Source organism: Cherax quadricarinatus, chromosome 72 (assembly GCF_038502225.1).
Source record: "Cherax quadricarinatus isolate ZL_2023a chromosome 72, ASM3850222v1, whole genome shotgun sequence".
NCBI lineage: Eukaryota > Metazoa > Arthropoda > Malacostraca > Decapoda > Parastacidae > Cherax > Cherax quadricarinatus.
Genome location: NC_091363.1, coordinates 6,979,473 through 6,992,721, shown reverse-complemented (window position 1 = coordinate 6,992,721; position 13,249 = coordinate 6,979,473). Strand labels below are relative to the sequence as shown.

The 13,249-nt window shown below is 38.0% G+C and overlaps 1 protein-coding gene across 4 annotated transcripts in view; it reads right to left on the bottom strand.

The window, feature by feature from the left end:
- The window catches only part of botv (exostosin like glycosyltransferase 3), a 39,228-nt gene that overhangs the window by 20,986 nt on the left and 4,993 nt on the right, over window positions 1-13,249 (bottom strand). For all 4 annotated transcript variants that reach the window (XM_053800383.2, XM_053800384.2, XM_053800386.2 and 1 more), the window contains exons 2-4: window positions 11,428-11,944; window positions 9,028-9,157; window positions 3,979-4,130 (exon numbers count right to left, since the gene is read on the bottom strand). In XM_053800383.2, coding sequence (XP_053656358.1) covers window positions 3,979-4,130; window positions 9,028-9,157; window positions 11,428-11,583 — 438 coding nt within the window. In that variant the 5' untranslated portion in view covers window positions 11,584-11,944. The remainder of the gene's footprint in view (window positions 1-3,978; window positions 4,131-9,027; window positions 9,158-11,427; window positions 11,945-13,249) is intronic.

Genomic DNA, 13,249 nt, shown 5'->3' with positions numbered 1-13,249 from the left:
TCCCCAATTTGATATCCAATTTTTCTTTATCTAAATCATTTGATACCCTCATCACCTTACTCTTTTCTATGTTCACTTTCAACTTTCTACCTTTACACACATTCCCAAACTCATCTACTAACCTTTGCAATTTTTCTTTAGAATCTCCCATAAGCACAGTATCATCAGCAAAAAGTAACTGTGTCAATTCCCATTTTGAATTTGATTCCCCAAAATTTAATCCCACCCCTCTCCCGAACACCCTAGCATTTACTTCCTTTACAACCCCATCTATAAATATATTAAACAACCATGGTGACATTATACATCCCTGTCTAAGACCTACTTTTACCGGGAAGTAGTCTCCCTCTCTTCTACACACCCTAACCTGAGCCTCGCTATCCTCATAAAAACTCTTTACAGCATTTAATAACTTACCACCTATTCCATATACTTGCAACATCTGCCACATTGCTCCTCTATCCACTCTATCATATGCCATTTCTAAATCCATAAATGCAATAAAAACTTCCCTACCTTTATCTAAATACTGTTCACATATATGCTTCAATGTAAACACTTGATCTACACATCCCCTACCCACTCTGAAACCTCCTTGCTCATCCGCAATCCTACATTCTGTCTTACCTCTAATTCTTTCAATTATAACCCTACCGTACACTTTTCCTGGTATACTCAGTAAACTTATTCCTCTATAATTTTTACAGTCTCTTTTGTCCCCTTTCCCTTTATATAAAGGGACTATAGATGCTCTCCGCCAATCCCTAGGTACCTTCCCCTCTTTCATACATTTATTAAACAAAAGTACCAACCACTCCAACACTATATCCCCCCTGCTTTTAACATTTCTGTCATGATCCCATCAGTTCCAGCTGCTTTACCCCCTTTCATTCTACGTAATGCCTCACGTACCTCCCCCACACTTACATTCTGCTCTTCTTCACTCCTAAAAGAAGGTATACCTCCCTGACCAGTGCATGAAATTACTGCCTCTCTTTCTTCCTCAACATTTAAAAGTTCCTCAAAATATTCTCGCCATCTACTAATACCTCCCTCTCCCCATCTACTAACTCCCCTACTCTGTTTTTAACTGACAAATCCACTCGTTCCCTAGGCTTTCTTAACTTGTTTAACCCTTTCAGGGTCCGTCCCGTAGATCTACGGCTTTATGTTCAGGGTCCAAACCCTAGATCTACGTCATGAGCTCAGCTCACTCTGATAAACTGTGAGTGGTAAATTTGGGCCTAGATATGTGAGAATACATCTATGTGGTATGTGTGTGCCACATAAAACAAATCCTGCAGCACACTGTGCATAATGAGAGAAAAAACCGAGACCGTGATTTTCGATTAAAACAGCGACTTTGCAGCGTTTTTTCGTATTTTTTTATAGTTGTATTTGTGATTTCTTGGTCTCATTTGATAGAATGGAAGACATATTACAGAAGTAGAGATAATTTTGATTGGTTTTAGCACTGGAAATGGCTTGAAACTGAGCTCAAAGTGGCGGAAATGTTAAATTTTTGCCGATGTTCAAGAGTAAACAAACGACCTCACACGTCTAATACACGCCAGCTGGTGGGTCTAATATGCATTCACAAATATGGTGATGATATTTATACAATTATTACAATATTGCATAACAGTAAATCTTCTATTTTTTTTGTGTGAATAAAAATTCATTATGTGAATAAAAAATTAAAATGGAATTTATTTGTAAAGCCTCAAAACATAATTAATGAACAGAGGAAATGTTAGTTTAGTGCCAGGAATACCTACATTGTTTATTCTGGACCCCATTTTGAAATTGGAATATTTTGAACTTTGTGTTAAATTGGCCAAATTACCAATTTCCGGTCACTTTATTTTGTAGTTAACAGTTGACTTGGCAATTTCTTGTGCTCAATCGATAGAATAGAAGTAATGCTAGTGAAATTGCTAAGAATTTGGTCGACTGGAACAAGGTAATTGGCCTAAAATGGGAGTCAAAGTCGGCAAAATCGCCGATTCGTAAATATCGCTGACACATCAAAATTCACGAGAGCATAATTTCGTCAATTTTCCATCAAATTTCGTAATTTTTGTTTTATTACATTCACAAAAAGATTCTCTACCATTTCATAAGAAAAAATAACAATTTTTTTTTTTTTGAAAATTCTTGGACACTGGGGCACCACTTCAGATTTTGGCCTTGGACCCTGAAAGGGTTAACTCACTCCAAAATTTTTTCTTATTTTCATTAAAATTTCTTGACAGTGCCTCTCCCACTCTATCATCTGCTCTCCTTTTGCACTCTCTCACCACTCTCTTTACCTTTCTTTTACTCTCCATATACTCTGCTCTTCTTATAACACTTCTGCTTTGTAAAAACCTCTCATAAGCTACCTTTTTCTCTTTTATCACACCCTTTACTTCATCATTCCACCAATCACTCCTCTTTCCTCCTGCCCCCACCCTCCTATAACCACAAACTTCTGCCCCACAATCTAATACTGCATTTTTAAAACTATTCCAACCCTCTTCAACCCCCCCACTACTCATCTTTGCACTCGCCCACATTTCTGCCAATAGTCGCTTATATCTCACCCGAACTTCCTCCTCCCTTAGTTTATACACTTTCACCTCCCTCTTACTTGTTGTTGCCACCTTCCTCTTTTCCCACCTACCTCTTACTCTAACTGTAGCTACAACTAAATAATGATCCGATATATCAGTTGCCCCTCTATAAACATGTACATCCTGGAGCCGACCCATCAACCTTTTATCCACCAATACATAATTTAATAAACTACTTTCATTATGTGCTACATCATACCTTGTATATTTATTTATCCTCTTTTCATAAAATATGTATTACTTATTACCAAATCTCTTTCTACACATAGCTTGATTAAAGGCTCCCCATTTACATTTACCCCTGGCACCCCAAATTTACCTACTACTCCCTCCATAACATTTTTACCCACTTTAGCATTGAAATCCCCAACCACCATTACTCTCACACTTGATTCAAAACTCCCCACGCATTCACTCAACATTTCCCAAAATCTCTCTCTCTCCTCTACACTTCTTTCTTCTCCAGGTGCATACATGCTTACTATAACCCACTTTTCACATCCAATCTTTATTTTACTCCACATAATCCTTGAATTAATACATTTGTAGTCCCTCTTTTCCTGCCATAGCTTATCCTTCAACATTATTGCTACTCCTTCTTTAGCTCTAACTATATTTGAAACCCCTGACCTAATCCCATTTATTCCTCTCCACTGAAACTCTCCCACCCCCTTCAGCTTTGTTTCACTTAAAGCCAGGACATCCAGCTTCTTCTCATTCATAACATCCACAATCATCTCTTTCTTATCATTTGCACAACATCCACGCACATTCAGACTTCCCACTTTGACAATTTTCTTCTTCTTATTCTTTTAGTAATCTTTACAGGAAAAGGGGTTACTAGCCCATTGTTCCCGGCATTTTAGTTGACAATAATATATACTACTATATAGAGAGCCACTTGTTATGCAGAGCATTTCGGGCAAATTAGGTCAATTTTGTCTCAGGATACGACCCACACCAGTTGACTAACACCCAGGTACCCATTTTTACTGATGGGTGAACATGGACAACCAGTGTGAGGAAATGTGCCCAATGTTTCCACCCTTTGCAGGAATCGAACCCAGACCCTCATTGTGTGAAGCGAGAACTTTTGCTCCCAGGCCACAGACCACATGTAATTCTTTCAGCATTCCTATAACATTTCTTTTCCAATTTAAGAGTCCTGATCTGGCACTAAGCTACAGGTGTCAACCTTGGGACCATCAACATACATAACAGATTTTTGCAGTAGACAGTTCAGTGAATACACGATTTTGATAAGAACTGCAAGAAAAACTACTGCACCCTACAACAAAAAGTCCACTAATAAAAAATGGTAACATTAGGAAAGAAAGGACTGAAAATAATACACAGTACTTACCTGTTCAACACTAGTCTTGAGTCTTTCAAGCTCTGTTTTGATTCTATTCTCCTCCTGCCGCAGACTCTCTATTCGTGATGTGGCAGAGGCAATGTTTTCCTGTAGCTGCTGTCGATGCTGCTCCAAGTCTCGCAATTCATTAAGCACAGATGCTGCACAAGTCATTTACAAAATGTGAGATGAGAAAATTTACACACATCAAGTAAATGATACATTTTGAATTTATGTCTACACAAGCTTTTATCAACTAATTTATCCACAAAACTAAATTCCAGCACTCTAATGTTACTATGTGAACTGAAAGTACCATTATTCACCCCATATCAAACCATTTAAAAACAAAAATTCAGAAATCATCTAACTTTATGATGCATGCCATAATCTATGAAGGAAGAGCAAATATGCAATACGTATGTCAAGGTAGATTACTATTATTATGCATATGTAATGTTATGCATATGTAATGCAGTTAACTGTCATGCTTGATTACTATAATTATCTTCATGGAAAGTGCTAAAACTGCAAGGATAGTATACAGATGTGTGCTGGCAATTTCTTCACAACTGTTCCTGATTTCAGCTGAAGTTGTGGCATTAATCCATGAGAGTCAGTGTTGGAGGGGTCCTTGATTGGAATAACTTAACGTGTGACCATTGATTCACGAAGGCAATAAAAAATATTGGCTAAGGTCTTGTAGTCTTTGTCTGAGACCTGCCGATCCAGTGCAATGGATCAGATGCTCTAACTCTTACTCTTGGGGATTTTCTACATCATCAAAATCTTTTTTTTAACACATCAGCCATTTCCCATTGAGGCAGGGTGACCCAAAAAAGAAGAAACACTCTTATTATCACTCACTCCATCTCTGTCTTGCCAACAATCATCTTACCTGAATATCAACATCAAGCACCTTCATTTTTTATATTCTTTTCTTGCTTTCAGATTGCCTTATTCATTTTACTCTTGTTGTTCCTAGTATTCCCATCCTACCACCCTCTCATTTTTTTCTTTCATAACATTAATTTACCAGTGTGCAAAACCCAGGATCACAGGGAGCGCCTTTACAAGAGTGCTCCCTGTCATTGCATTTGCTTGGACCTCCTTTTTTTCTGCAACACTGCAAGCTCCTAATGTGTTGATTACAACACAAAAGGCCTAGAGCTATCATTCAACTCCCCTGTGGTTGTTTTGCACCTTGTATTGCTTGTTTACAATTTTTACCAGTATACTGACTATTAAATACTATTCGTTAAAAGTCACCACATGGTTCAGTGACTTTAAAATTTAACAAATGGTTTGAGTGAACTGCTATGAAATGGTTCCATCATGCCTCTGTTATAAAATGCTGAGAAGAGTGTGTATCAAAGCCTAATTTAGGAACAAGATAATGAATTTGCTAATCAACATTTGTTTGTCCATATGTAAAATTTCTACATTTTATCTGAAGGGCAACTTTAAAGAAGAAAATATTTATTTTATTTTATTATCACACCGGCCGATTCCCACCAAGGCAGGGTGGCCCGAAAAAGAAAAACTTTCACCATCATTCACTCCATCACTGTCTTGCCAGAAGGGTGCTTTACACTACAGTTTTTAAACTGCAACATTAACACCCCTCCTTCAGAGTGCAGGCACTGTACTTCCCATCTCCAGGACTCAAGTCCGGCCTGCCGGTTTCCCTGAATCCCTTCATAAATGTTACTTTGCTCACACTCCAACAGCACGTCAAGTATTAAAAACCATTTGTCTCCATTCACTCCTATCAAACACGCTCACGCATGCCTGCTGGAAGTCCAAGCCCCTCGCACACAAAACCTCCTTTACCCCCTCCCTCCAACCCTTCCTAGGCCGACCCCTACCCCGCCTTCCTTCCACTACAGACTGATACACTCTTGAAGTCATTCTGTTTCGCTCCATTCTCTCTACATGTCCGAACCACCTCAACAACCCTTCCTCAGCCCTCTGGACAACAGTTTTGGTAATCCCGCACCTCCTCCTAACTTCCAAACTACGAATTCTCTGCATTATATTCACACCACACATTGCCCTCAGACATGACATCTCCACTGCCTCCAGCCTTCTCCTCGCTGCAACATTCATCACCCACGCTTCACACCCATATAAGAGCGTTGGTAAAACTATACTCTCATACATTCCCCTCTTTGCCTCCAAGGACAAAGTTCTTTGTCTCCACAGACTCCTAAGTGCACCACTCACTCTTTTTCCCTCATCAATTCTATGATTCACCTCATCTTTCATAGACCCATCTGCTGACACGTCCACTCCCAAATATCTGAATACGTTCACCTCCTCCATACTCTCTCCCTCCAATCTGATATTCAATCTTTCATCACCTAATCTTTTTGTTATCCTCATAACCTTACTCTTTCCTGTATTCACCTTTAATTTTCTTCTTTTGCACACCCTACCAAATTCATCCACCAATCTCTGCAACTTCTCTTCAGAATCTCCCAAGAGCACAGTGTCATCAGCAAAGAGCAGCTGTGACAACTCCCACTTTGTGTGTGATTCTTTATCTTTTAACTCCACGCCTCTTGCCAAGACCCTCGCATTTACTTCTCTTACAACCCCATCTATAAATATATTAAACAACCACGGTGACATCACACATCCTTGTCTAAGGCCTACTTTTACTGGGAAAAAATTTCCCTCTTTCCTACATACTCTAACTTGAGCCTCACTATCCTCGTAAAAACTCTTCACTGCTTTCAGTAACCTACCTCCTACACCATACACTTGCAACATCTGCCACATTGCCCCCCTATCCACCCTATCATACGCCTTTTCCAAATCCATAAATGCCACAAAGACCTCTTTAGCCTTATCTAAATACTGTTCACTTATATGTTTCACTGTAAACACCTGGTCCACACACCCCCTACCTTTCCTAAAGCCTCCTTGTTCATCTGCTATCCTATTCTCCGTCTTACTCTTAATTCTTTCAATTATAACTCTACCATACACTTTACCAGGTACACTCAACAGACTTATCCCCCTATAATTTTTGCACTCTCTTTTATCCCCTTTGCCTTTATACAAAGGAACTATGCATGCTCTCTGCCAATCCCTAGGTACCTTACCTTCTTCCATACATTTATTAAATAATTGCACCAACCACTCCAAAACTATATCCCCACCTGCTTTTAACATTTCTATCTTTATCCCATCAATCCCGGCTGCCTTACCCCCTTTCATTTTACCTACTGCCTCACGAACTTCCCCCACACTCACAACTGGCTCTTCCTCACTCCTACAAGATGTTATTCCTCCTTGCCCTATACACGAAATCACAGCTTCCCTATCTTCATCAACATTTAACAATTCCTCAAAATATTCCTTCCATCTTCCCAATACCTCTAACTCTCCATTTAATAACTCTCCTCTCCTATTTTTAACTGACAAATCCATTTGTTCTCTAGGCTTTCTTAACTTGTTAATCTCACTCCAAAACTTTTTCTTATTTTCAACAAAATTTGTTGATAACATCTCACCCACTCTCTCATTTGCTCTCTTTTTACATTGCTTCACCACTCTCTTAACTTCTCTCTTTTTCTCCATATACTCTTCCCTCCTTGCATCACTTCTACTTTGTAAAAACTTCTCATATGCTAACTTTTTCTCCCTTACTACTCTCTTTACATCATCATTCCACCAATCGCTCCTCTTCCCTCCTGCACCCACTTTCCTGTAACCACAAACTTCTGCTGAACACTCTAACACTACATTTTTAAACCTACCCCATACCTCTTCGACCCCATTGCCTATGCTCTCATTAGCCCATCTATCCTCCAATAGCTGTTTATATCTTACCCTAACTGCCTCCTCTTTTAGTTTATAAACCTTCACCTCTCTCTTCCCTGATGCTTCTATTCTCCTTGTATCCCATCTACCTTTTACTCTCAGTGTAGCTACAACTAGAAAGTGATCTGATATATCTGTGGCCCCTCTATAAACATGTACATCCTGAAGTCTACTCAACAGTCTTTTATCTACCAATACATAATCCAACAAACTACTGTCATTTCGCCCTACATCATATCGTGTATACTTATTTATCCTCTTTTTCTTAAAATATGTATTACCTATAACTAAACCCCTTTCTATACAAAGTTCAATCAAAGGGCTCCCATTATCATTTACACCTGGCACCCCAAACTTACCTACCACACCCTCTCTAAAAGTTTCTCCTACTTTAGCATTCAAGTCCCCTACCACAATTACTCTCTCACTTGGTTCAAAGGCTCCTATACATTCACTTAACATCTCCCAAAATCTCTCTCTCTCCTCTGCATTCCTCTCTTCTCCAGGTGCATACACGCTTATTATGACCCACTTCTCGCATCCAACCTTTACTTTAATCCACATAATTCTTGAATTTACACATTCATATTCTCTTTTCTCCTTCCATAACTGATCATTTAACATTACTGCTACCCCTTCCTTTGCTCTAACTCTCTCAGATACTCCAGATTTAATCCCATTTATTTCCCCCCACTGAAACTCTCCTACCCCCTTCAGCTTTGTTTCGCTTAGGGCCAGGACATCCAACTTCTTTTCATTCATAACATCAGCAATCATCTGTTTCTTGTCATCCGCACTACATCCACGCACATTTAAGCAACCCAGTTTTATAAAGTTTTTCTTCTTCTCTTTTTTAGTAATTGTATACAGGAGAAGGGGTTACTAGCCCATTGCTCCCGGCATTTTAGTCGCCTCATACGACACGCATGGCTTACGGAGGAAAGATTCTTTTCCACTTCCCCATGGACAATAGAAGAAATAAAAAAGAACAAGAGCTATTTAGAAAAAGGAGAAAAACCTAGATGTATGTATATATATATATGCATGTGCGTGTCTGTGAAGTGTGACCAAAGTGTAAGTAGGAGTAGCAAGATATCCCTGTTATCTTAGCGTGTTTATGAGACAGAAAAAGAAAATATTGATGCCATGAAACAAACTGCAATTAATGATTCAAAATTCTTTATGAATATTAATTGTAAATACTATACCATATTCATTTAAGCCAACCTTTAATAGAAAGCAGCTCCTGAACTCTAGCCTTGGCATTATCGCATTTAAGACCTGACAAGTCAGCCAGAGGGTCACTGGGGTCCAATAAAAGATGTCGCTCATGACCCAAGGATGAGTCACTCACAGCCTGAAGCAACAATAAATACTTAATGGCAATGTGTTCCAAGAAATTAATTGATAAAAACAAGATCAAACAATAGGTTTACTTTTGCTATACATATTGCTATTTCCCTTTCAGCATCGTATTCTCTATACAAATTTGTTTCATTCTTTAAAAAAAGCTGATTTCTCAGAAAAAAAATTATTAAAAAGTTCTCTATATATTTTCCCAACTCAGCCACATTTCACAAACTTAAAAAAATTTCTTAAGCTTCCTAGCACAGTAAAATACAGAACAATACTGCAAGTAGAATACTTAGAGAGGTAACCACTGATATGCTGAAGATAGTAAAACAAGTGAAATATATCACAAATACTAAAAGAAAAAAAATCTAATTTACCACAAGATATTTTGCTAATGTACCACCCTGAACCCCTCAAGGAAGGTTCCTTGATGTTGGTGAGGGGCTCTTGATTTAGGGAATTGGATCTGTGCTCCAGTTCCCCGAATTAAGCCTGAATGCCTTCCACATCCCCCCCCCCAGGCGCTGTATAATTTTCCGGGTTTAGCGCTTCCCCCTTGATTATAATAATAATAATAACCACCCTGAAGATTTTGTTAGCATAGCCCTAGAGGAACTAATTTTTTAATATACTGGCCATTTCTTACCAAGGCAGGATGCCTACAAAGAAGAAAAACACTCATCATTATTCATTTCCTAATTCTTTCCAGAAAACCGCAGAGGAAGTAAGTGATGGTAAACGTGTTGTCCTTCCTAAGGTTATCCTGTATTTGTAGGAAATGGCTAATGTTAAAAAACAAAAAAAGTTCTGCTTGAGTTTCCAAGGCCCTCAGGGGGTAAGGATATGCCAGATTTTCAACCACACCAGATTATCTCATTTTCTCATGGTCCCTTATTTTTGCACACTTTTTTTTTAATATTATTTGTTCAAATATCAGATTGAATAAAACTGCTGCGTAATGTTAAACAACCCATAACAACTGACTGCTTCATAATCGATGATATGCATTTCTTATCAACTCACCTTAATGTAGCCTGAAAAAAGCTCAAGACAATCTGCCTACCAACTGACCATCTGGGTCACAATTCAGATAACTTGACACTGGCATATGGGCAGAAAATACATTAATACTTAACCAGTTTTACTTGCTTAGTTTCCAACCAACTGAGTCGTTTTGCATCCAAGGAGAGCTCTGGCCCTCAGCAAGATTAGAAAACTTATCTCATACCATCTTGAACTATGGGAATGCTAAAATATTAGCGGGTTATTGGTTACATTTCACTCCAGTGTCACACAAGTGGGACAGTCCATCAAGACAGTTTCATTCTTTAGTGGAGCATTAGGAAACTTCAGTTGTTGCCTGATTTGCTACTTTGTCAGTCAAACCATCATCCACTTCATCCCCATTTTTTAGCTCATTAGCAGTAGAATACATCAATGTAATCGAAATGTGGAAAAATCATTGTTCATTAATATTATTATTGCAGTATTCTGTATTTAATAGGAAGCTCTAAATGCCTGGAAGATGGGTGGCAGTCATATTTGATCCAAAGAAGTGAAGGACTGGTCCAATTCCTAAGATCCAAAGCCCTAACTGGCATCAAGAAACCTCCCTCAAGGGGATAATTTTTCATAAGCATTATCAAGCAAGCACAAAGCAATTATGACTTCACATACAGGTGTAACAAAATGCTTGGAATAAACATTAACTACTGTATAATCATACAGAGATAGTAAGTTGATTTATGCACAGGTACACAAGTACAATTATCATACATAGTGTAAATTATTTAGGATAACCCAAAAAAGTCAAAGTGACTTAGTTCCATTGGGGTCCTTGTAATATCTTATTATTTAAACCTTAAAGTTAAAACAGCTTGGGTGTGGACAGCAGTAACAGCCTGGCTGATCAGACCCTGATCCACCATGAGGCCTGGTCTCAGACTGGGTTGTGGGGGTGTTGACCCCCGAAACCCTCTGCAGGTAAACTCCAGGTAAGTAACTCAAATGTGTGAAAATCAGTTACAATAAAAGGAGAGATAATAGGAATAAGGTAAATTGGGTTATTTACAGTAACATTAAATAGAGGATAACCTGAACACTAGCTATTTTTCAGGAGTGCTGTCTTCAATACAATTTGAAAGAGCTAGCTTGAAATCCCCTTTAAAAAATTTAACCACTTTTATAATAAAAAAAATGCAGAACTAAGTACTAAACTTGGTTTATTATTAATATCAGATAAAGCCATAAAAGGAATATAAACCGTGAACATACCTTTGAGAGATAATAGTGCGCACAAAGAGGCACAATTATCAATATTAAAAGAATAGCAGGGACAACTCTAGACGGCCGGAGCAGCCAACCCCCGGGCATGCTCCCTTGTCCCACTCCAACTCCAGTGTTCAGCCGTCCGTATGAATTAGTTCGCATTGTTTCTTACTTTCAGGGTTTCTTTGGCAATTTTTTTTTGATGCACAAGTTTGATTAACATACAGAATCCATAATCCTTATTCTATCAGATATATGACAAAGGAGTAGAGAGACTCATTTCCTTAAGAATTTTTTGTACTGGCTTTTTGCTTTCAGTCTGTGATAAAAAAATTGTAAGTAAAAATGCATTGTTTATAGCCATTAACACATTAAAAGCTTGTCGAATGCAAATTATAAATGCACTTTAAAGCCATGAATATAGCAGAGAAGTCTTCTCTCAGAATTGTACATTTTTTAACAAGCACCAAATTAACTTGACTTGTCTAGTTATATCTTGGGTCATATTCATCCCGGCACATATCTGTGGGAAGAAAGTGGAAGGTAAAATCAATATAATAAAAATTAAAATGAAAAGAATTGCAGCAGTGACTTGACTTCATAACCTTGCTTACCTATGTAATTTCAAAACATATCTAAAAAAAATTCAGTATCTGACAGTAAAATCAACAATATCACAATACAGACAAATGCACAGCTACTAAAATCTCTATAATATTTATTACTATGTTTTTTTCAATATACCAGCTGTCTCTCAAAAAGGAGTTATGTATATAAGTGCAGTCAGGCCCTGCTTTACAGTGCTTCACTAATGCAGTGGTTTTCAATTATACCCATTTCTCATTTATTCAGACTTCCTACAATAAATCTACATATTCACCACTCACTATAAGCTAAGGACAAAAATATTTTAAGGTAAGATAAGATAAGATAAGATTTCGTTCGGATTTTTAACCCCGGAGGGTTAGCCACCCAGGATAACCCAAGAAAGTCAGTGCGTCATCGAGGACTGTCTAACTTATTTCCATTGGGGTCCTTAATCTTGTCCCCCAGGATGCGACCCACACCAGTCGACTAACACCCAGGTACCTATTTGCTGCTAGGTGAACAGGACAACAGGTGTAAGGAAACGTGGCCACCGGGCCACTGTATATGTATTTTTTTTAGGCCTAACTTTACTGCTCACTTAATACACCTACCATCTGACTTTTGACCTGCTCGACATACTGCCACTCGACTTACGACCACGTTTTTTATGCCAAATTTCTGGGAAATAAACAACTGTTTGTGTTGTACACAGTGTTTATCCTAAACCTTATGGTATAAAATACAGTACTAACAGCATAAAAAGTAAAGGAAAAAATGAAATACCAGAATAAAACAATAAAATAAAATCATTACAAGTGTGATGTTGATATTCAGTAGTAAGGTTCAACTTACGTCCATTTTGACTTACGACTGGTTGGTCGGAACCAAGCTTGGTCGTAAATCGGATGGTACCTGTATATGATAGTATAAACATGTTAACAGGCTTTTATCTGAATTTGATAGTGGAAAAAAGGCAGTGTTTCACTTAAAATTGATTTTCGCTGTACGTACCATAGTAGAGGTATAAGCTGGGACCTCTTGTACGTATTATTTTTTTTTTCAACAATACAGCCATATCCCGCTGAGGGAGGGTGACTTAATAAGAAAAACACAAGTTTTTCTTTTTAATTATTATTATTATAATCAAAAGAAGCGCTAAGCCACAAGGGCTATACAGCTTTTTTTTTTTTTTTAAATTTAGTAATTTATACAGAAAGGGATTATTAGTCTCTTGCTCCCA